The sequence below is a fragment of the Homalodisca vitripennis genome, chromosome 4, assembly GCF_021130785.1.
Source record: "Homalodisca vitripennis isolate AUS2020 chromosome 4, UT_GWSS_2.1, whole genome shotgun sequence".
NCBI lineage: Eukaryota > Metazoa > Arthropoda > Insecta > Hemiptera > Cicadellidae > Homalodisca > Homalodisca vitripennis.
Genome location: NC_060210.1, coordinates 45,059,084 through 45,085,223, shown reverse-complemented (window position 1 = coordinate 45,085,223; position 26,140 = coordinate 45,059,084). Strand labels below are relative to the sequence as shown.

General features: G+C 35.4%; 1 protein-coding gene across 6 annotated transcripts in view; it reads right to left on the bottom strand.

Moving 5' to 3' along the window:
- LOC124359257 (E3 ubiquitin-protein ligase UBR5) overlaps positions 1-14,964 on the bottom strand; it is a 115,913-nt gene extending 100,949 nt beyond the window's left edge. For 5 of the 6 annotated variants that reach the window (XM_046811856.1, XM_046811858.1, XM_046811859.1 and 2 more), the window contains exon 1: positions 14,759-14,964. In XM_046811856.1, the coding sequence (XP_046667812.1) occupies positions 14,759-14,829 (71 nt within the window). In that variant the 5' untranslated portion in view covers positions 14,830-14,964. The remainder of the gene's footprint in view (positions 1-14,758) is intronic. The other variant, XM_046811857.1, reaches the window with a different exon arrangement.
- Between the last annotated feature and the right edge of the window lie 11,176 nt (positions 14,965-26,140).

Genomic DNA, 26,140 nt, shown 5'->3' with positions numbered 1-26,140 from the left:
AAGAGATTTCTAGATTTCAATTGCATATACCTAAATCCTATAAGAATGTATCTATCTCCAAGAACTTACGATGAGAAAACTGAAACAAGTTTAAACATGGTCCAAAAATTGATCTTATAACTTGACTAAGCTTGTTGGCAAGGTTGGTACGTCATTTCGTTCATTATGGCAACCGTTCCAACTTTAAAAAATTAACAATTCTGTTATTTATGAGGCTATAAAAACGCTAAAATGTGTTCTGGAATCCTTAAAAATTTCCTTAACCTTTTGTTACATGCAATTATTTTTGTATCTTGGACAATTTCTGAGATGTTGAGCATACATAAAAATCCCATGAGAAGAAATTAATAATATTTTAATATACAAAAAATCTACCCACTTCTGACAGAGCCGGAAGGACTATTAAGTGATTTTATAGTTTGTAGCCTATAAGTGTACAGTAAAAATATCTGAGTAAGAATTATAAATTACATTATAAATTGGTGATATAACTATTGATTTATGAAATCGATCACTTGTACTGTATGTAGCCATTACCAAATAATAATCTAACTTTTGAATGATGAAATCAATTGAGGGGCACCTCAAAATGAAGTATGCCCACTTAACTGGCAAGTATAACGAAAAATATTTTTTTATCAACTAAACCATCATCAAATATCAAATTAAAACAGAGTATCGGTGAAGTTAATAGCTGGAGTTGCCAATCATAATTTTGGCGTTATTACCATATTTTGCTCGTCCTCCTAAATAAAACAATAAATTGTAAAGGGTACCTAGATACGGAAGTTATGGTTCAATAGAGTTGTTCATTTATTAAATATTAAATTAATGTTTTTTTTACAAATTTGTTTATAGCCATAATAGTAACAAGATTCACGTATATATATATACATTTATTGCAATTGTCATCCTGACCGAAACAATATGCAAATTCCGAAAAATGGCTTTTTAAACATTTTTTTTAATTCTATTGACGAATTTTTGAACTGGAGAACTTTGAACCATCAATTTGAATTTACTTGATGAGACCATGTTTTAAAACTGTAATTTACGCTATTACGACATTTTTTATTGACGCTTTTGTAATTCTCTATGAATTGTACAAATAAAGTATATTGTCTATTGTCTATACAGGTTTAAGGGGATGAAAATAATAAATAATAAAGTTATTTAAGAAACGTGGAACTGATTTTCTTGCAAGATAATAAGTTATGGTTAGGAGAATTTATAATATTCGCTAACTTTGCTTTTGTGTTTCCTAGCTCACAAAAATGGTTGGACGCATTTGTGATATGACCCTGTAGAATATATCTTTTAGTGATAGCTACTACCTCGAGCAATGTCTTTTATTCATCAGCATCAAAGCGGAACGGCACTGTGCTGACACTGTCCGCATTGATGGCTGGAGGCACTTGTATCAGCCCAATATGTACTTTTTTTCTCAGTTGGAATAAATTAAGTTCTTTAATTGTGAAGGAAACAGGATTTTTCCGGACATTTGCCATCGTTCAGTGAAACAATAAATCAGTAACACTACGTTTCGAGATCTGCAATCTGATCTCTTCTTCATGTAAAGAACTAACCTAATACATAATATTACAAACTAGGTTAAAATAAACAAATCTTAAAATAGACAATAGACAATATTCTTTATTTGTTGTTTCTTTAAGAAATACAATTGCGTCAATAGTAGATAATAACAAAAACTTAGATTAATATTTCTTGCTTTACAAATATTGATGTGGTATTTATAGAAGATCGAAGAACTCCTTCAATGAATATACAGGTCGTTCCATCAGCCAGTCTCGAAAATGTCTTTTCAGTTCGTTCCCTTTCATGTTCTTGAGATTTGGTGGTAGTGCATTAATGATTTTGCGTCCAATGTAAGAAGGTTTTTTGCTGAATTGCGATGTGTGGTGTACAGGGAGAATGTAGTCCGTTGCTCGTCTGGTGTGGTATGAGTGAGCATTTTCATTTCTAGGAAGGTCCATCTGGCTGGTGTAGATGACGACTGCATGGATGTATAGTGCTATGACAGTAAGAAGCTGCAGGGATTTGAAAGCTTCCCTGCAGCTTTCCCTAGGGCTGAGATTATAGAGTGCCCTTACAGCTTTTTTCTGGAGTATCAGGATTTTGTTGAGATTGGTTTCAGATGTTCCTCCCCATGAAATTAAGCCATATCTGAGGTGGGACTCCACTACAGCATAGTATGCTGTCTTTGCCGTCTCCAAACCTCCTATCCACTTCATTCGCTTTACCACATAAGTGCCAGATAAAAGTTTTTTGGTCAGATCGCGTATGTGATCTGTCCAGGAGAGGTCAGCATTAATTGTTAGGACAAGCAGTTTTGCCTTTTTTTCAACTAAAATATTAGGTATTTTTGGAATCTGCTCTTGTCTTCTGCTAAAATTTATCTGGGTGGTTTTGGATTGATTTATGACCAGATCGTTTTGAAGGCAGTATTGGAGTGATTTTTCTGTTGCTGATGAAATATCCAAAATTAGATTTTGTGCTGTGTTATTTGTAAACAAAAGAGTTGTGTCGTCTGCGTACATAATGGTTTCTACAGAATTGTCATTGATAAAACTTGAAAAATCGTTTGTAAAAAGTATGAACAAAAAGGGGCCTAAAACTGAGCCTTGAGGAACTCCTCTACTTACTGTGAGTTGTCTTGATCTATACACGCATTTACTCCCATTTACATTTTGTTGAATCTCAACTATTTGCTTGCGTCCTTTCAGGTAGCTAGTCACCCAATCTTTCGCCAAGCCTTCAAAACCTAGGGCTGAAATCTTTTTCAAGATAAGATCATGATCTAGACAATCGAAAGCCTTACTGTAGTCTAATAGGACAGCTGATACGTGTTTGTGGTCTTCTAATTTATCTATGACATATTCAATTAGATTAGTGACAGCTGTGGTGGTGGATCGTCCTTTGAGATAGCCATGTTGGTTCTTTGTTATTAGATTATATCTGTCCAGATGTTGTAACATTCTTGAGAGTGCTACCTTTTCTATTATTTTTGAGAAAGTTGGTATTAGTGAAATGGGACGGTAATTTTCAGGTTTAGTGATGGATCCTTTTTTGTGCTTTGGGTATATTTTTGATATTTTTAAGGGGGATGGAAACTGGCCTGAGGAAAACGATTGATTTATTATGGTAACCAGTGGTGGTGCTAGTTGTTTGGCACAGTGTTTTACTAATTTTGAAGGAATTTCATCAATTCCACATGATAATTTAGTTTTCAGGGAAGCTATCACTCCCAAGACTTCTTTAACAATTGTTGGTGTTAAAATTAGTGATTGACAATTTCTTTGTGGAAGCAAAATCGGATGAGTTATGGCTGTGTATTTCAGATGTTCTCTATTTTCGCCTAATGTGGAATCTGCTATTTGGGAAAAGTATTGGTTGAAATGTTCGGCTATTTCGGCGGGGTTGTCTATTATGTTTCCTTCTATCTCCATCTTCAGTGTTGAATTTTCTTTATGTTGCTTACTTTGCTTTTCTGAGTTTATTATGTCCCAAACGGCTTTAGACTTATTGTCAGAGTTAATGATGTAGTTAGCAGCCATATGTTGTTTGAGACTCCTAAGCTTGAGATCGTAGGCTTTCTTTTTTACTGCCATGGATGTTCTATCATGTTCATTTCTGGTGAGCTGATATCTTTGTAAGGCAATTAGAAAATCTTCTTTTAGTATTTTGGACTCTTGGTCATACTGACTTTTAGTCTGCCCCTCGGCTTTGCTCTTACTTTTTTGCTAGGGCATATATGGTTCAATATTTGTCTGACAGTTGTCTGAAATGTTCTGTATGCCTCTTCAACATCAGGGGCATCGTGTACCAGTTCCCACTTTTCCATTTCGAATTCCTGTTTTAAGCTATTAAGGTTTTTTATTGAGAAAATTCTTTTTTGTGTAGCTTCTTTTTTAGGGAAGACTTCTCTTTCCACTGCAATAGAACAGATTTGGCCAGTGTGATCCGACATTCCACCTTGGATCACTGAAAAGTCGACTGCATCTTCAGGTATGTTGGTACAGATGCAGTCTATTGATGTTGTAGAATGATTAGTAATTCTTGTCGCTGGAAGGGGAAGCCGCCTGACTCCAAAAACCAGCAGTTCATCTTTGAAAATAGTATTATTCGTGTTAACAGTTAGCCTGTCTATGTTGATGTCGCCCATTAAGATAAGTAGTTTTGCCTCAGCTGTAAATGAGGTAAATATATCTGATATAATGTTGATAGCTACATTAGCTTGTCCTCCTGGTGTCCGATAAACCCCTAGAATGTAGAGAGTTTTTTTCTTGATTTTTATCTTTGTTAATGCAGCTTCGCATACCAGTTCTTGACAACTGTTTGCTATGTTGATTGCTTCTGTTTCTGCGGTTTCTGTTTCCTTAATGTAGATTGCAACTCCTCCCAATCTATGGTCTTTTCTACTGTAGTGTGTAATTAAATTGTAACCACTAATCTTAGTGAGTAATAGTTTATCTGAGTTTAATCCATGTTCAGTAAGTATTAATATGGTTGGATGTAGGTCACTCAATAGATGGTTTACTCTTTCCACCTTTTTTGATAGTCCTTGAATGTTCTGATGAAAGATGGTGATAGGTTTTTTCCTTGTTTTCTTTAAGTGGTGTTTTGGCTTTCTTGTATAATTTCTAAAAAAGTATTTGAAGTATTTCCAGGTACGATATCTGAAGGAGTGCTAGTTAATGGAGTCTTGGTCATGCTGTCATCTGGTGAGCTGTTTGTTTTTCTTGAGATTTTCTCCATATGTTCTTTCAAAAAATCTTCAAAAGTTTTGCCTTTAAGTAGAGTTGCTGTCATTGGGGGTTTGTTATGTACTCGAAAGTTACCGAAAGTTTTTATGTTTGTACGAACTATTGTTTTTTCGGGGTCTGTGTCTATCTGTCTTTGTTCTTGTAATTCTTTATTTTTGGCTATCTGTAGAGAGACACTAAAATAATTTCCTTTCTTTGAACTTGAACTTACCAAAGCGTTGTGGCACGCCTAAGTCAGGAATCACAACCTACATGTTGTTTGTCAACTTCACTAACTCTATAAACATGCACTTAATAAAAAACTATACAAAACACTTATCATTAAAACTGAACTACGGAATACAGGTCACAATGCGTCTTCATTCGTCTACTAACCACCTACAACTGCTCTTTAATTGTGTCAAATTTCACTCCCCCTTCTCACCATTTCGGTATTATTTTTATTTAATGTATCCAAATATAGCATGATGGCTGATGTCAGTAGCAACCAATATGGGTTGACTCACAGTTACAACAAGAACACTTAACGGCCCACTCTTATACAGAACAAGAAATATTGCTTCGTGCACCAAGAGTAGTTCCAACTTTTTATGTTTTACACCTTCGTTATTTGTTATTTCTACCCCTTTTAAACATTAGGTGTACTGTTGTGTTCAAAAAAATTATAGCAATAGGTTAATAGGTAACATGAAGGTTGTATTTGGTTCATTTCGTTTTTTAAAGTTTTGCAACAATCCATTGCTAGCTCGGAACTTCTCGTGTCCCAGTTCAAAAGCAAACTGTTGGGCTTTTTCTTGAAGTATAGGTCCACTTATTGCAATATTTTTGTCTCGGCACTGCTTCAACCATTTAACTACACACTCCTCTACTTCCTTCAGCTCACACGACCTTATCTTTCTGATTTTGGAACACATTACACTTCCGTCATCGAACTTCTCTTTCTTTTTTAAAATTGTAGCTAAAGTGCTGGGCGGAATGCCGAATTCTTTCCCGATGTCCAATTTTTTTTTGTCGGATTGTCTTCAACACATTTGATAATTTTTTGTTTACACTCTACGCTTATAGCGCGCCGATTCTTTTTGTTATTGGCGTCCATCGTCACTAAACTACTGTAACTTAATTCCGAAGCACCGCACAATCCAAACTTTCCACGACAACTAAATAAACTCGTCTAGCAGTTCAGACCGGAGTGGCTGTGACTAAGCTTTCATGTCGAGACATGATTGTTTGTTTGTTGTCCTTTGTTACCGTTGCAACGTTTGTTTACGTTCGTTATAACGAGGTGCAGTCGTGGAACATTCGTTATACAGAGGTGAATTTCACTACAAGAGGTTCTAACAACGAAAAATTCACTATACCGTGGGTGATTTATTTTTTCCAGGATTACTAAAAATTTGTTATATCAAGGTTGTGAGTATGCTTTATTCATTATGTTAAGGTGAAATTTGCATCGACTCTTATGGAGACTTCTAGGGGATTTAAAAAATTCGTTATATCAAGGAATTTGTTATTGAGGTTCGTTATATGGAGGTTTGACTGTAGAAGCAAGTGGTGGTCAAGAAACAGTTGACGAGAATGATGATGGGCAAAACCTAGTTACAATTGATAACTGCATTGATTTAGTTGAATTTTGATGCTGAAAATAACCGTAATGTTGTGGTAAATTTCCTTGAAGTCGGCTGTGGCTGCAAAGAAATAAGTCGTAACCAATTTCCTGTTAATGAATTTGTGGCGATGCACTCTGAATGCGCTGAGTTAGATCACTACCATTATCATGTAAATACACTAGACCAGATAATCTTTGACCAACTTTACTTTCAGCCTCAGACTCTACATTAACATCACGTTTAAAACACTAACAGACAGAGAGGAAAAAGTACGAACCGACTACCTTTGAAAAATGTTCACAAAGCAATATACATGTTTGGGCATCAAATCGAAAGGCTTAAACGTATTACTAAATTTTAGAGTAGTAAAGGATTAATTGCCAAAGAGCATGGAAACACAGCGAAAATAAAAAAGAATATGACTACGTTTATTGTGCAATTTTTGCAAAACTATGCCGAACAGCATGCTATCACGTTGCTAGGTTAAAGCAGCACAGTATATCAAACTAGTTTAAAACTACTGGCATCTAGCAACTCAAAAGTAAAAATCTATGTAATCTAGAAAGTATCTTTTAAAGATGATATGACTAAAAAACCTGCGCCTTCAAAGATTTTTACAAGAATTTATGCGTGTTTTTAAAACGTTTAACTACCCAGACGTTGGCAGTGTAAGGGTTAACTATTAAATTAATTAATCAGTATTGGATGATTAATCAATGCAATATCATTTATTAGTATTGATTCAGATATTTTATATTATGTTATGTGGTTTTTTTAACTGTTGGCCTATCATATTGTAATTATGTTCTGACTGTAATTTTCTCACAACTTTGAACATGAAGTGACTAATTGCATTGTAGATTGCTCAATTCTAGTAAATTAAGTTCTTTATTCTTGCTTCATGATCATTAACAAATGGACCAGTCAGGGAGGCCAATCAAAACCTCTTTTCAAATTCCCTGTATTTTCCTACTTTTCCTGGTCGACAATTTCCGATTATATAATCTATTTTCAAACCAAATAGACAACTGTAATACTGTATTTAACTCTTACGCCAAGCGCAACAATGACGTTTTATCATCACTAGAAGTATTTGCAAGAAATGCCATAAAGCTGTGGTGCTCTAGCATTTCGTCGCTAGTGATATACGAGAAATTCTGTGAAGATTTATTGTATTATCTATTTTAAGCTCCTTACTTTTTATCTCTTTGTCTTTCGATTTGTCGACATAACATTGTGTATCATTAATAACTTTCCTTTCTGCGATGCTTTGTTTGAAGTTTATTTTTAACAATGGAAGGATTGTGAAAGAAACAGGATTTTTCCGGACATTTGCCATCGTTTAGTGAAACAAAAAATCAGTAACACTACGTTTCAAGATCTGCAATCTGATCTCTTCTTCAGGTAAATAACTAACCTAACACATAATTACAAACTAGGTTAAAATAAACAAATCATACCAGAGCGTTGTGACACGCCTAAGTCAGGAATCACAACCACCATGTTGTGTGTCAACTTCACTAACTCCAAAACATGCACTTAATAAAAACTAAACACAACACTGATTATAAAAAGAGATCTACAGAATATATGTCACAATAAGTCTGCATTCATTGACCGACGTGAAACTAGCCATAGATTCCATCCATAAAAAGAACGAGTACCTAGACCTAGTTCATAAACTCAAACCTTGCAAAATATATATTCAATTAATAACGTGAAGATAAATACTACAAATAACTATTTTAAATGAACAAACAATATTTTTATGATAATATTCTCCATTTATAGCGGCCATTTTCAAGACTATACTCATTTAACAAGGGAAGTTCTGAGAAACCCTATAAATGGTCCCGTACCCCAAAAACGTACAAGCTGATTTTGATCAAACTTTCTATACACATTTATGACATGGTCCGATTTTACAGGCTATGAGCTGACAAAAACCAATCTATGGATGGCCGTACACAAAAAACGTACTGGCCGATTTTGATAAAACTTTTCATATACATTTATTACATGGTCTACTATACTAAAATATAAGCCTCATTCTTAGGCCACGCCTATTTTAGAGCCACACCGGTTTTACAGGGTATGTGCTGACAAAAACCAATCTATGGAAGGCAGTACTTCAAAAACGTACTGGCCGATTTTGATAAAACTTTTCATATACATTTATTACATGGTCTACTATACTAAAATATAAGCCTCATTCTTAGGCCACGCCTATTTTAGAGCCACACCGGTTTTACAGGGTATGTGCTAAAAAATCAAATCTGTACTCATCTAAAAAATGGTAGAGCCTAGAGCCTTTGATTCGTAAAATCGATAAATCTCTGAAAATAGGCAAGGCTTAAGAATGAGGGTAGTAATATAATACAGTAGCCACCATGTATTCAATGTAATATATTAATTAGATTCTATAAATTTGTTTTGTATTTGTCCTTTTAGTTTTTAAATTAATTTAGTTTTATTAATTGAATTGGTTCAGGAACTAGGTCAGGAGTAGTTCATGAACCAGGTTAGGTTTCATGTCAGAGGATTAGTTCTTTTTATGGATGGAATCTATGGGCAGTTTCACACTACTATTCGTCGACCAATCCACTACGACTCTATACTTAGGCGTGTGACAACGCTCTGGTATGATTTGTTTATTTTAACCTAGTTTGTTAGGTTAGGTATTTACCTGAAGAAGAGATCAAATTGCAGATCTTGAAACGTAGTGTTTACTGATTTGTTGTTTCACTAAACAATGGCAAATGTCCAGAATAATCCTGTTTCCTTCTTTCTGTGATGTTTAGAAAATACATGAATCCAATTCGGAAATACAAATATAACAAATAAGTACCAACACTGTGCTACCGTGGGACAGACTGCAGCAGTATTGCAGATCAGAGGTCTAGCGGTGGCCAAACTTCCGGTACGAGACAATGATTTCGCCGGTACACAAGGTCGGTTCAGTACAATCAACAAATAAACTAAATATTTTCATCTAAACTCTACACTTAATTTATTTATCTTTTGTGGGGAAAACCTAATACCACATTGCTTCAAAGGAATTTACAGAGATTCAGGAAAATGAATATACACAATATTCCAAGTCATTTTAATAGAAATGGTAGGTTATAAAATAAGCTTCAAGAATATATTACATTTATGTAAAAATGTATGGATATGTATGTATATTTATAGGGAATATATTTATTTACAACTACGCAAAGTACAACGTACGGATAAAATACAAATTAGCGATCGTCTGTTTATTATCGAGGAGCTAAAGTCCGCACATAGAACCAGCAGACATGCTAGCGTTGACAAATATAGACACGGAAAAACGAACTTCAATTAAAATATTATTTATAAATCACTTTAATCTCTTGCTATATATTTCTAAATAGTTTTATTCACAAAGAACTACAAAAACATGTTCCACCAATCGGTAATTTGCTTACTGCCGATCATTTTCGTCCACGAATTGACAGTGCAGACTCTCAACATGCGCCAAAATAAATATAAAAATACTAACTATAACTAATATATTATTTGTTGACCTACAGTAGTTTGTTACTCTGGTTAACTATCTACATTTTTTCATATGGGAAGTACAAATAATGTTTTAGCAAGACTTATTTTTGGATTTGAAATTTAGCTTCTCCATATCAGTAATGTTGTGAAATCGTGATCTTTCAAGAACAGTTAAACTCTTTTGTTGTTATTAGAATCGAGTGAAAAGAGCCACAGTATCGAGTATCGGAAAAGATCCAACCCTAGTAAAATTTCCAGGAACATTATAAAAATTGACGCATATCCACACATTTTTCCCAGAATCCGAAATTCATGCATAATGCACACTTGTCCAGATTATCATCATTGGTGGTAGCCCTGGTTAGAGTCCCACAAAAGTATAGTGGCTCCAAATATATCCCACTAACTATATGCCAATACATGAAGAATACATCAGTCTCATTACATTATAGTCAATGATTACAAAAAAACATGACATAAAAATCCTCATGCACATTGGACTATTTGGTTTGAACAGTTCAAATAGTCCAAACGATCGTCACGTGTGCAAGAAGTCGTTCCAGTAAATAGTTGACCGGAGAACTGATGGGATTTTCAGACATCATCCAATGCCGCTCTAACGACGAAAACTGATGAGCGTGGTTGATTCGATCGGCTAGCCGTTTGCCGTTTGTAGATTGGTAACAACATTAAGTTGAGTTTACACTGGCATGTAAAGTTGCAAAAGAATTTGCACAATTACTGTAGCAAGACGTGAACAAGATAAGCAATTTTACTCACAAGAACTGTTGCAAGTACTTGCTACAGTTGTATCGCTGGTTCTTCCAAAGTCAAAGACCACGTCTGTTCAGACACAGTAGTGATATCTCAGTAATGTTTATGATTGAACTTTTAATAGCCAACATTGTTCTCCAGTTCTTGTAACCAACTGTCCGACACTGGTTGTGACAACGCTCGCGAGAGCTCTTGCGCCTGTTTAGACTTGTAATTTTTAGTCGGACACAAAACTTGCGCCATTTTTTGCCGGAGTAAACGCAGATTTGGATGTAACCGTAATATCAAATCATAACATCACTTCCTTTGTTTTAGCCTATGTAATATGATGACAATCGGAACGTATGAGGAGCAATCGTTCATAGACCAACCGAGGCCTGAGCCAGTTGGGCGATGAGTCCTAAATTGGGCAGGGACTTAAAGTTTAATGTTTGTGTTGTACATATGGGGAACAATCGACACTAGCCATGGCAGACGTGAGCAGCAGGGCAGTACCAAATGATGGAGCTTATCCGCCACCAATTCTAAACATTAAATGTTTCTCCTGCTGTTCCCCCCTCACCTCATTCTGTCATTGCTATGCAACAGGACGTGTTATTTCTCGGCGTTACTTGTTGTAACTGACATTATAGTGTACTAAAAAAACCGGGTTGCAGCTCTTATCAAACCGTCAAACATTAAATTATTCAACGAACGGCTCTTAAGCCTGTTTATAACACTGCACATTTTAGGCCCATGCTATCTATCTAACACAAGTCTTTTCAACAGCAACATTTTCACAGAAAAAAAGTAAAAATAAAGTTTGAGGTGAAATAACTATTATAAAAATCTTTATTTTCAAACTTCAATACTTTCAGGATAAAGATCATTTAAAAATAACTCAAAATAATAACCCATATTTGTCTGATTTGTTCTTGTTGTATACTCTGAAGTGCACTCTTCATCGAAAACCACATGTTCCTTCATCCATAGTGAGATATTCATGAGGATAGTATGAAGCTGGAAATGCACTAAGCAGGTGGTTGATATAAGGTCTCAACTTATGAAGAGAGTCGTGGCCAGGTTGCTTGTAAGGTATAGCGATACTGTTATTGCTAATATGGAAATTAGCAAAGATTTTAAAAAAGCGGTCACAAGCCATAACTGAAGGTGCATTAGAACTTCCAATTAATTTATCGGTACACCAATAATCTGCCAATCTGAATTTTTGTACAACACACATATGCAGAATTATTGAGAAAAACAAATATATTTTGTGAAGTTTGACTGTTGTCCAGTGTCCCCAAATAATATTTTTTTTTCATTTGTCAGATCTTCTTAGTTTGTCAGTAATTGACTTGGCATACTTGTTTATTTCAGTTTTGAAGGTTTTTATGATAGATTCAGTAAAGAATAAAGAAAAAATCCTTCGATTGGAGTTGAAGTTTCACTAATATTGGCTTTTATGCCAATAATTTCATCAAAACCAGGCAAGGGAGGTTGAATATCTGATTCTGACCAACCTAACTTATTATCTGTAGGTTTCTCAAATCTCCTTCGTTTAGGATTTGGCCTAATATATCCATCTGAGTGCGATCTACCAGTGCTAGTGGAAGGATGAATGCCTAGATGTAGGCCTAGTCAATAACAGGGTTTTCTTCTTCTTCAGATTCAATAGTGCTGTAGGATCTTCTAAATAGTCACGATCATTTCCAACATCATCCAACTCACCCTCAGAGTCTGAATCAAATACAGGATCTCACACATTTTCATTTAGATCATTGATAAAATCATTACTTGGTCCAGGTGTATATCAAAATCATCATCAGTTTCTGACTCTGAGTCAAACAAAAGATTGCGAATTGCATCACTTTTAATTTCATCACCCTTATTATTTCAACTCGAAAATAATAAGTAAAGATTATAAAAGAAAATCAATGGAAAGTTGAGAAGAAAGAACAAAGCGATGTAAATACAAAACAAAACACACAGATTCACTGCTTTCATTTGCCTTTACTCCATTCAGTTTTAAACTAAAGTTCTGAATATTTACAAACAGTTAAAATTACATTTAGAATATATTATAATAACCTTTGCTTCAGTATTTGTCGCAAAGATATATAGAAAACTTACTAAGACATCACTACGACACACATCGTGAAACATTACAAAGCAAACTGACAGTACCGACGAACAGCCGTAGGCTAGTGTCTACGATCAGCTGTCCATACTCACTTGTAGTTCGACGAAAAATATACGTATTATTACTAAAACTTGATCCAGGTATCTCAAAACCAACAAATTTGAACTTAGACAACCAATGAACATAATCAAAATGTTTGAATCTAAAAATATCCTGACTGAGCTAAATAATAGAATTAAATAACAAGGCCCGAGCTATACTCGGGAGCCGGTAGCAGGTGCTACCAATGCGACCCAACCTATACTCGGGCTCCGGGTACAAAGTGTTAAAAACCATGCAAAATCATGTGTAATATAACATTACTTACTAAATGAAAACTCAAAACATAAACATAACCTTACTCAGACATTTTCAAACAAACACTACAACACTCTCTTCAAGGACACTTAATTAATCTAGAAATGCACTATTATAAGACATAAAAAAATGGTCCGCTACTCGTCCCGACACTGCAACCATGATACAACTGAGAACTGAGGACTTTGAACAGCAGTACAAAGTAGAAATAATATTTGAAAAGGTTAGTTTAACTCATGTATTTGTCTTTGGTATATCAGCCAATATGGGATAATTTGTACTGAAAATGAAATAGAAAGATCGTGTCATTCCGAGACTTCAGCACTTTTCGTGTGGGAAGGTCTTGTCTCGGAGCGAGACTCTCGGCCATCAGACGTGTTTTTTACATCGTCAGGTAGCAAGATCCCTGGCACTAAAGGGTTAATCATTGCCAGTTTTCTTTATTTAGACTAGTGAAATCATTACCAGCTGTTGTTATTTCTTTTAAAGTAGGAGAAGGCTATTGACAACGACATTTTATGCAACATCGTATGGACTTCACAAAAGTAACTTATGGTAACAATTGGCCCAAAAATTATTTTCACTATGACTATGTTCCCTAGATAATGAAAAACTATAAACAAATTTGGGTAAATGTAGTCCATTCAATTGTTCAAATAAAAAGTTTCATAGTATTTTTTTTATATTATTTTGTTGCAAGTCAAGACACGGGTTTTTATGAATTAAATTCATATTTTTCAAAAACAATTGGGTTACAAATAACAGAGGTATAGGTGTAGTGTTTCTTAAACTAAACATTATTTTTGAATTTACCATAGGCACTTCATGCATGATTTGCAATAAAAGCATTTCTTCGAAGCATAGCAAAAGAAAATTGGCACTGGCCATAAGGTTAAATCCATTTTTACGTGAAAGAATTTGTTGAGGCCTAGGTTTACCTAATATTATGGTAACTTTTCTATACACGTTTGTTAAAGAAGTACTGGAGAAAATATCAATACTTATTTTCATAACACCATTTACGATTGGTGTACTCTTCAGTTACACTGTCATTCTCTATACTGAGTCAGATTGGGGGTTTCAAGTCAAGCGATGTAATAACAATGTAGAAACCTAGCCTAGTTTGGCATATTTCACATTAATTCAGAACTAGACCTATAAAACATCCAGAAAGATACATGTCTAGGCTACTTAAGCACAAGTTTTGCTAAAGGCTAAAGTAATAAAGTATCAGTGCTAAAATAGTGTATAGGCAAAACAAATGCCAATATAACATTATTTATATAGCATAGTTACTATAATTAAAAGATGGTAATTTTATCTTAGGTTCTTAGTATGTATCAAAATGGAATGAATTAACTTTTGTTAATATTGAATCAGTAACATGAAGCATTTTATTAATTTCTTGAATTGTTTTTCAGATCCTAGACTAAAATATTTATTTTCAACAGAAAACAAACTTAAATAGTTGAACTGTACAAATCAACTTGTATAGTTCCCATTTTCTAAGCTAACAATACTGTAAGTTAACAGTAGAATTTTAACAAAATGGACTTCCTGCCCAAATGAGAATAGGAAGAAAACATTACCTGTCATTAAGCTGGTCCTCTGTTCCTGGTATAGGATGAACAACAAACTGTAAAGACGACATAGTTAGCATTAATATCTCAGCACAAAATATTATTTAAAGAAAGTTTAAACCACCGATTTCTTAAATAATCCACAACACATCGTCACAAATCGCCATTTTCGACTAGCTGAACAACTAAATTCTACAAAAACGCTGAACATTGACCAGAAGCACCTCAGCGAACCTTCTTCTTCTTTCTGCTCTTCGCTCTGGTGGTTCTGCTACCATATGGGCATTAAATCGCGATATACTTTTATACTTCACTTATTTATTTATTAACAGAAATTGTCTATAAACAATAAAAAAACAATATTAGAGCCGGCTGTAGTAACATGGCCTTGAGTTTTTCCCCATAAGAACCATGTGAAACCTTGCGCCCTTGTTTGAAGTCGTAGAATTATAGGAAGTCTCTTAAAGATGCAATTAAAAATTCCTATTTTCATTATAATAAAAATTATTGTTTGATTTTTAATTTGTACAAAGAAATTTGAAACGGTGACACAAAATGAAAGAGTAAAGTTATGTCTTTTATTGTAAACGATTGTTATAAAATACCAAAAATTCTGATTTAGTAAATACTAAACGGTGCAATGCAAAGAAAACGTACTAGGAGGAAAATATGAGTAATACTGCCTTAGAAATAATTTGAAATACTAGTTCCCCTCTTGAACCAAGTTTGGACTGAAAATTTGTCGGTAACAGAAATTTAGGAAGCCCACTCTACTCAGTTTAGATTTATAGTACTAAAGTCTATTAAATTTACAGCTAAGTGGTTGTCATGAGATTGCAGCTTTAACAAATATTTCTCAAAGAATTTCAGTGTTCCTATAAAGCAATTTGTTGGTAATGTAAACTTTAAAAATTTTCCCATGACTTTGGATTAGAAGCATTGAATGCTGTGTCAAGGTTTGATTTTAAAAAGCAATTTATTTTCTATTGATATGTTGGGAAGATTTGAGATATTTTGGAAAATGTTGCGTTGATTTGTAGCCTAATGTTCCAGGTGGCGTGCGCCATTTGGGACAATTAACTAGATAAATCCTTAAGTATATTGTACTATCCTGTTGAAGTAGTCGTACGTTGTTAAGAGATACATTTAGGCAATGTCCTTATTTCAGGGTAAAAGAGATGTGGATGGACTTTGCTTTCTTCACCCTGATTCTTTAACACTTAAGCCAATCAGATAATGTGTTCAGTGTAGTTTGTAGTGTTAGTGAAGCTGGAACTAGATCATGATGAGTGGCTAAGGCGACGTCCTTGCAGGGCGGCAAAATCGATACAAACAAAGCGACCTTGTTATAAGTCTTGTCGTATAATGTTCAGCATCCTAAATGTAAATGTTAAAAATTGTAATCTGAGACATTCTAGTAATCAATTCGTGCTTTTAAAGCAGCCCCCACCGAAATAGTCTGATTATGTATATTGCTTTTAAATCCCATCTCTACAACTCTACAACCCACAACAAACACTGTTGTCAGTTTCATGTTTATGAAAAAAGGCTGATCCGTATTAACATCATGGAATAGCTAGCTGATGGTCAGCAGCGATATCACAACACCACCTCAAACTCATCGGATTTTTTGGTGTTGGCTGACGAGTAACTTTCCATAGAGTGTAATTAGTGCATCAGCCGAGGAAGGACCAGCGATAAACTCTCGTAGCCACTTATTTTTAACATCTTGAAGTATGGGTTTTAATTTAAATTAGGCTCTATTGGAATTTTTTCGTTCATTGGATTTCTACAACTTTGCGAAAAATGTCTCAAACGTCGTTTGTAAGCTATTTTTCGCTTAAAGAATGATTAATGTGACTACTTACTTTACTTAGCAATAAAGAGGTAGATTTTCAAGCAGAAAACTATACATAACAGTAATTTAAATTAATTTAACTGCGTTACCTGCGTCTTCGTTAAAACCAACTCAGAAGAATGTTGAGTCTCAGGTTGTCATTTAACACAATACAGATTTGCACCCAGTTGGTGAGCATGTTAGTAATAGGATAATTTTCTACTATCAGAATGGTGCGCTTATTGTTGCTGTCAAGGGTTATGCTCTGATGACAAGAAATGAAACAATATTCATATAATTTTGAGAAACATGTCTAGTTACAAAAACGTCTAGAAGATCTGAAATTTATTTCTATCACTTGGCCAATTAGTAGTTCATCATATAGGCAAACAATTAAAATTATTGTTATCCATACACTTCAAGTTTCTTCCACGAGGAATAATTAACCTAGAGCCCCTCATTACATGTTCAGCATTGAAATCTTCAAGTTCCAGGATTTGAGGACCTACACTGTTGAAGAGCTGATCAAACTGTTGAACATTGATGTTATATTCCAGTGAAGATTAAACTGAAGAAATAATCAAAGGCCTTCTAAAACCTTTTACAACAATGGTAATTCCTTCGATATGATTTTATGCAATTTGGGTATCACATTGTGTTTAATATACTTTATAATAAAGTAAGCGCTTTCTCAATGTGCTGGAGTACGGTAAACAATAAACTTTAAAATAAAACAATGGCATTGTCGTGGGTATAAAATAATAAATAAATCAGATCTGTAAAATAAGTTTCATTATACATAATTACAGAAAGTAATAGGGTATGTTATGAGCAATAATTGTGCTAGTGAGTACATTACAAATACAAAATGTTTTATGTTCTTATGTTTTTCTAGTTTTATATTTGTAATGTACTCACTAGCACAAATATTGCTTATAACATACCATATTCCTTTCTGTAATTATTTATAATGAATAGACAATAGACAATATACTTTATTGACATGTTCTTTGAGAACAGTACATAGCGTCAGTTATATAAGGTAACAATTTTTAGCTGTTCGTAAATTCTTCTTCTGTGTAAAAAGGTCTCTCTTGGAGCCATAGAGTCAGTTGTTTCTTGAAGCGGTGAGGTGGTTGGTTCTTTAAGTGCTCTGGAAGGTGGTTGAAGTAGGCGGCTCCTTTATAGGATGGTTTCTTCTTGTATAGGTTCAGATGGTGTGGGGGCAATGCGAAGTCCGAGGCATGTCTAGTGTTGTGCTGGTGCAGATCTGAGTGTCTTGGCTGTGATGTTTTTACAGTGTGGAAGATTACTTCTCTTATGTAGAGTGATACGACTGTCAATATTTTAAACTTTTTGAAGTGTTCTCGGCAGCCGTCACGGTAGTTAAGGCCTGCGAGGCATCTAATCGCCCTCTTCTGGTTGATCAGAATTCTCTCAAGGTTGGTTTTGGATGTTCCTCCCCAAGTGGCAATGCCATATCTCAGGTGTGATTCGAAGAGAGCAAAGTAAGCTACCTTGGCCGTGTCTGTGCCACTTATTTGTTTTATTCTACGTATAACATAGTTTTCTGCAGATATTTTTTTGTACAGTTGATCTATTTGTGGCTTCCATGACAGTTTATCATCAATTATGATACCAAGGTGTCTGGTGGTGTTTTTTATTTCTAGGTCTGGGAGCGTCAAGTTAAGGTCTCTGCGTAGATTGCTGAAGGTCATCTGAACTGTTTTTTTTTATTATTTAAGACAAGGTCATTTCTGGTACAGAATAGTTTTGTTTTATTGAAAGTGGCAGTTGTGTTTCTCTGGAGTGTTGCTATTGATTTATTTGCTATTGTTAGTGCTGTGTCGTCTGCATACATGACGGTGTGACAGATGTCTCCTAGCCAGTTGGGCATGTCATTTGTGAGTAGGAGGAACAAGACTGGCCCCAGAACCGATCCTTGTGGTACGCCCCTTTGTGTGTCAGTGGTTTTCGATTGACATTTCTGTAGTATGTTGTTTTCAGTGTAATTTACTTCCACAAACATCTTTCTATCAGTCAGGTAGCTGCGGAACCAGCTTTGAGCTTTTCCTCTTATACCAAGGTTTCCTAGTTTTTGGAGTAGTTGTTCGTGATTTAGGCCATCAAAAGCCTTACTGAAGTCTAGGAAGAGGCAGGTTGCTGTGCAGCCTTCTTCCAGTTGATCTATAATGTATTCTATGAATCGTATTAAGGCTGTGGATGTTGATCTGCCCTTTAGGAATCCGTGTTGTTGGTAAGTAAGAAGTTTGTTTTCCTCAAGGTAGTTTAGGAGTCTGTGTAAGACCACTTTTTCTAAAATTTTTGAAAAAGTAGAAATGAGTGAAATAGGTCGATAGCTGTTTGTGTCATTATGTGGTCCGGTTTTGTACTTTGGGTAGACTTTAGCTATTTTTAATTGGTTGGGGAAAATTCCTTGTGAAAGAGATTTGTTAGTTATAAGGGTGAGTGGTCTTTACAGTTCGTTTTTACATGCTTTTACAAGTTTAGCTGATATGTGATCTGCTCCAGATGAGATTTTTGGTTTTAGGGAGTCTATAATTTTTAAGATTTCATTAGTTGTTGCTGGTTTGAAGTGTAAGTTCTGCTTTATAGGTGAAGGTAGTTTATAGTCATCTGGGTCTGGTTTCGGATTAAGATCAGAGTTTTGGAGTGTTCTGTGTGCCACAGTTGAGAAAAATGTGTTGAAACAGTTTGCCACTTCTGCTGGTTGTGTTATAATGGTGTTGTCCATGAGGAGGAGCAATTCTGTGTTGTTGTCAGTTTTAGCCTTACGCTGGTTATTTACCACATGCCATAACGCTCTGGACCTGTTGTCAGCTTTGCTTATATATTCTGCCATATGTTCTTTACGTAGCGATTTTAGTTTAGTGTCGTAACTCTTTTTCCTTGCAGCCGTCTCCATTTTGTCTTCGGCTCTTCCTGTGCATTGTTCCTTTTCCAAAGCTTTTATGTATTCACTTTTTAATTTGGCACATTCCGTGTCCCAGCACTGTCTTAAGCCTTTGTTATGTCTGGTTGTGCAGGTTTTTAATGGGCAGGTTTCATTTAGAATAGATTGTGTGATAGTGTGGAAGGTGTCATACAAGTCGTTAATGTCCTCTTGAGCATGGAGAATGACCCAGTTTTGGGTTTGCAGTCTGCATTTGAAAAGTTCTATTGTTTTCTTGCTGAAAATTCTTTTTCTTTCTTTGAAGTTTTCTTTTGTTTTTGATGTGATTATTGTGGCTGATTGGGCTGTATGGTCAGAAAGTCCAGATGAGATAACCGATGTGTTTATCAATTGTTGGTCAATGTTAGTGCATATCCAGTCTATTGATTTAGAGGTATCTCTGGTGATACGTGTGGGCGGTAGGTTCATTCTTGTTATCTGATAAGATGTTAGGAGCTCTTCGAGTTTGGATTTGGCATTGCTTTAAGTCAGGCTGTCCACATTGATGCCTCCTACAAGCACGATCTTTTTGTGTGAGTCTAGAGATCTGTCGAGTTGTTCTGTAAGTATATCAATACCTTGGTCTAAGTTTGCGTTGGGAGATCTGTAGACTCCGAGTATTCGTAGGCTTGTTTTCTTTGTTTTTATTTCGAAGAGAGCTGTCTCGCAAATAAGCTCGGTCTCATCTCCACTTGTGCATATGAGATTAGTGTGCTGTTTGAGGTCATCTTTTATGTATCCTGCCACCCCTCCTTTGATATGGTTTTTCCTGGCAAAGCCACCTACAAGTGTATAGCCATCAATGCGGGTGTTTTCCAGGTTTTCTTTGGTCAAGCCGTGTTCTGTTACTATTATAAGGTCCGGGTTTTCCTCGCTTATGAAATGAGTAAGTCTGTCAATTTTGTTGGATAGCCAATTTACATTTTGGTGCATGATTTTAATTTTGTGTTTTGTATAAGGTGCTAGATTTTCCTCGATGTTGAGTTCTTTGTCTTTGTGTGTTATTAGTTCTGTACATGTTGCTATTTTCTTTTCCTTTCGGAGTTTATTAATGTCCTTGTTACAAAAATGGTTTTTTCTTTGTCCCTTGTCCTTCGAGTGCAATCTAAAAAAGAGGTTTTGTTTGGGTTAATTTGCAGGGTTGCGTGTCTCTGTTCAGTGTCCTTATCATTTGTAATATTTCCAGTCTCTGAGGATTTATCCGAGTGCTCTTTAAGTTCCAATAAATGATCTGGTTCTGGGGAGGCTTGATTGTGATATTCAGGTATTTCTATTTAATTGGGATCTTCTACTTTGGATTTTATCTCCCTTACAGAAAACTTCCTTTTCAAGAAGACTGGAAGCTCTGGTTCGCTTCCATCATCGTATTTGTGTATTTCAGGTAATACTATTATGTTGTTTGAGCTGTTTGTTTGGAATGGCGATGTCGGATGTGGTGGAAGGGTGGTGTTGCAGACTTTTGAGTGGGACTCATCTGGTTCCTTCAGGTTCATGGTTGGTGAGGTGTTTTCCTTCTTCGATGTCAAAGGGGGTGAGGGGAGTCTGAGAGGGTTCTGTATCAACAAGGTTTGGGGGTGAGTTTTTTTCAATTCTGCTTGTTGCGGTGTTGAGGTGTTTTCCGTGTGTGGAGGATGAAAGTGGTCAGCTAGGTCCCGGCTTGTGTGCGAGTTCATCAGTCTTATCCACTTCCTCAGTGTGTCGTCTCCAGTGGGGGTGAAATAGGTGAAAGATTGAGTGTGTCTAGAGATGGCAACAATACAGTGTGGTAGGGAGTCATATATGTCTTCTTTTTTTCCTTGATGTTCGTATGACTGCTACATGCCCTGCTTGTTTGCCTTGAAATTCATGCACTGTTGACACATTAAAGCCCAGGTTATTAAGTGCTCGTTTTTCAGCCTGTTTGAATACAAGGACTTTATAAAGGTCTTTGTCCAATCACAGCTCTTTTATGTCTTCCAGGTACTTTAGGCTTGTCTCGTTTTTCACAGGGTTGCAAGTTACCATTCCTTGTTCATAATAAGATGCTAAGAGGGTGGTGACACTGTTAGTACATCTATATGAGAAACTTAGGACTTGAGTGACCTCAGCCACTTTTGTGATGTCATAGTATGTCATGTTGTAGTTTGTCCTGTTTATGAAAGGTATTTGTTGTTTATCTCCCACCAGTAGTGCCTCTTTCACTCCGGCAATCGCACAAGCAAAGAGGATTTCTCCAGCATGGAACATTAAGGCTTCATCTATAATTAGCCTGTTGTATCTTCCTCCTTTTTTATGTGGTCTGTTAGATTTATTATGAAGGAGTGCACTGTTCTGCATGAGTCTTTGATATGCTTATTATTGTGTGCTTGGGTATTTTGTTTTAATTTTAGCCGATTTCTAAAGTCATTTGCTCCCTCCCTGGTTGGGAAAAGAACCAGGTCATTTTTTGAGTGGTTGTTTATAATAAACGTTGTTTTGCCACATCCGGGCACGCCTTGGACAAGTTGGAGTTTTATGTCAGTGTTCTTGTCTATGTCAACATTTTTTATCCCACCATAGAGCACCAACTGGTTCATCACCTCGGTTTCTCATGAGACCAGCATTATTTTGTTTGCTGGCTTTGTGTTGGCATCGACTGTGTATTTTGAGTTGTTGTAAGTTAGTTTAATAAATCGAGTGCCGTCAAAGCCGTAGCAGTACTGTTTTGTTGGGTTTAGGCGCAGCAGTGGTTGACCGGTACTGAGGTCAATTACGTCATAAGCTATTTTTGACGCTGCGGTCTTTGTTTCTAGCGCTTGATTGAGAGAGAGAGGGGGCCTTTGTTCAAGGAGTTGGCCTTATAGAATCCAGCAAAGGATTTTAGTAAGACCCCTTCTGCTTGTCTCCAGGGATTTTTTTGTTCCTCCATTGCTGCTTTAATGAAGGCTTGTGATTCAGTAATTTCTAGATTTTGATCATTAGCTGTAGTATTTGTAGTCGCAGGCAATTTGTCATTGTTTAAATTTGCGCCTCTTCTTCTCCATGTGCTGTATATGGTTGGGTCATTTTCGCTGGCTATTCTTGAAAGGCTGAGTTGGTGTTTAGAGCAGGTATCTAGTTGGAGTAAATGGTTTTCTTTATTTTTTTGTCGCTTGTATAGAATCTATATCTGTGCAGGTAGGCATTACTATTGAATTGAAGTACAACTTGTAGTATTTCCTCTGTGCTGGCTTTATTTAGCATTATTGGGTGCTACAGTTCGTTTATGCTGATGGTGAAAAGTATTGGAAATTTTATGCAGTCATTTACCGTTTCCATGAATTTGAAGAGCTTTGATTTCCAGTCGTTGTGTTGTGAGGAGTAACAGATTATGCTGTATGGTTTCTTGTCATGTATTATAATGGCAAAATTGCTGTATGATAATTCCTTGCTTGTGACTCTGCCTTTCAGCTCTTCTAAAGTTTCTGAAGGCAGTGTGAGGGAGCAGATGGATGTATCTTTGTCGTAAAAGCCAATACCGCAGATCTGTGAAACTTATTTTACAGATCTGAATGATTTTTATACCCACGACAATGCCATTTTATTGATTTTATATATATATATATATATATATATATATATATATATATATTCACTTCGAGTATATAAAAGCAGAATTGCTCTGTTATATCAATTATTAGACTTCTTGATACAAAGTTCCTTTAATATTTCGGCTTTTTGCCGTTTTCAAAAAGGTATAATTAGGTATAATACAAAATAACAACACAGCAACAAAATTTACAAAAGATATATATAATTTGTCTAAAAACATCAATTAGAAACAATTATTGTTAACTGTCGAAGTCGTCTATTTATTGTAAATTGTTTTGTAATGGATTGTCTGTTGATAAATGAATTTTGAAACATCTACTATGTATATAGATATGGATATTTTGTTTTAAAACTTCATAAATGTTAGTCATATTTCTAATTGAGCGTTCGTAGATTTCTTGTACCAATTTTTATTCCAGCAAGATAATTTGAAAAATGCATACTTTTAGCTCAAATCTATAGGTCTACTCTTTTTTTTATCCGACATGTATGGAAGCATTCATTTTGTTGTGTTAAATACTGACTAATGACCTCTCAACCTCAATGAATGACGCATTTACTTTTATTGTGTATCTAACAACTCATTTGTAAGTGTAGTGGTCTTTGTTGGTCATTGATGCATGCGACCATATTTCTTATATCAGATATATAAGGCGTAAAATCGAAGGGGGTTTGCCTTCTCTTTTTCCTCTTTTATTAGAATCTTCATCCATCATCAGGTTGCTATAAGCAACTAAAAACTGTTCTCTTTACCTCTGGTTTCCATGTATATCTATTGCTCTCTTCATTAATATCCTATGTGGTTACCATCTGGCTAAATGAGGAATTGTTGACAATATTTAAATTTAAACGATAGTTGAGATAACATTCAAACGACACATTGTTAGGTTTGGCCATCCAATACACAGTCCCTGTGAGAGATTGCATCGTGTTAAAATTGCCCAAATATTCTAGCACTGAAAGTGTTAAAAAACAAAATGTTTACAAACTAACTAACTTACATTGTTTACAAAGAATTGTTCTGCACTTTATACAAAACTACAATAAAAAAATGTAAAGTACAGTAAAAAATAAATACAACTTTTTTCACTAACCGGAAGTCAACTTTGCTTAAGTCATAGCATCACTTTTGCATCGCTACTATCGTATGACACAAGATTAACATGCACATAGATGAATTGTTGCTTTGTATCTATACCTTCAAGCACAATTTGTTTCCTTTATTTAGTACAATAAATAACTGCACATGATATATTTAATGAGATAGTAAAGGCGTATTCCGGCTGACGGAAGGAGAGTATTCCCCCAATTCTTGACGACCAGGCCAACCTGTGCAGCCATCTCCAGAATGCAGCAACCTCTATTGCCTGTCGATTGCAATCCTCATTTGACTGACTTTGTGTTTAAATCGCTAGAAACAATCAAATGTCCGCCGAGCGGATAAAGTACGTCCTCCAGATTGTCCAGCTTGTCCTTGAAATCAGCCACACTTTGATTGGTTGTGAAATAGCAGCTGGCGAGAGTGAACTCATCACTAATCACCGAAACCACGAAAGACACCTTCTGCCTGGTGGCGACTACAGCTCGATGCATACTGGAAGCCAAAGTGTTTTGACACCAACATGTCAGCTGTAGCACTGCCGATCATTCAAAAACGTTTGTTACTTTCTGGATAGCCCTCGTAACTATTACAGGAGTAACACAAATTAAATAATGAGATAGTTTCCTGGGTCGTGGATAAGTGTACAATGGAAGTTATTCAAAAATCGACCAGATTCGAGCAGTTTTAATTAGTATTACGCAACGCGAGAGTTGATGAATGTTTATTCTAGAAGACACGGTAGCGTGGCTGTAATGGTGCGGTAGTTAAGAATATTTGGCAAGAGATAAATACAGGTAATAAGGAAAAAATGATTTCAATCATCCTATTCAATCTATTCAACCGATTTAAAAAGCACAATTTCAAATAAAAAAATCATAACGTGTAGGTAATCGAAACCACCCATACAACGACTTTAACGTTATGGTTCAAAATAAATACGGTAAGAAATAAAGGATATACAAAAAGCAATTGTATGATGCAAACAATCATGGGCCGCAACAAGTCATTGTAGCTAGTAAGGATCTTATAAATGTTGGTAAAATAACTCATCATGACACAATTAATACTACTACTAAAACAACAAGTAAGCTGCCAGTTGAGTGCAGAGTATGGCAGCATATCCTCTAATTTACTCATCGTATCTAACTAAATACAGCGACCATAAACCGGGTATAGGTGTTGGGGGTATTACATTTTTTAACCCGCTGATATAATTGACGAAATGTTACAAGCTACACTTAAGAAGACATAGTAATAATTACATTACAAACCAAGAACTAGACAATGTTTACCCAGAAAACACAATTAATGCTTTGAATGCTATTGACCATGAAGAAGAAGTGATTACATGCATTTTGTCGCCCTCGTAAAATATCCTCACTGGGATCAATGAAAATGATGCTGAAACAGAAGAAAGACTAAGAGAAAGACTACACGATTTGCTAATTGATTGTGTTCAAAATCAAGTACACTCAATGGATGCAAGCAGTCATCCACCAGTTAGTGCGTGTGATACAAAGGACAATATGAGTGATAAAACTAAGGATATAGACATATTTACTGAATCTTAAAAAAACATTAGTAATTTAATTGATAGTTATGGACAGGTGGAGACATTATTGGGAATAATGCAATAAAATGCACAGTCCCTGGCTGCTAAATGGATCGAATTCGGACATTATTTAAATCAGAATGAAATTCATATTGCAGTTATTCAGGAAACGTGGTTTTAAAACATATAAGATATTAATTAAATAATTATAGTTTAATAAGATACGACAGAGATGATGGATATGGTGGTTAAGCATTCTTTATACATAATTCATTGGACTGGTAACTTGTTATTGCACTGGCAACAGCCATCGTATTGAGAGTTTAGGAATAAACATAATCTTGAAAAACTGTAACAAGTATAATATAATGATTTCTAATTATTATTGTTGAGTTGGC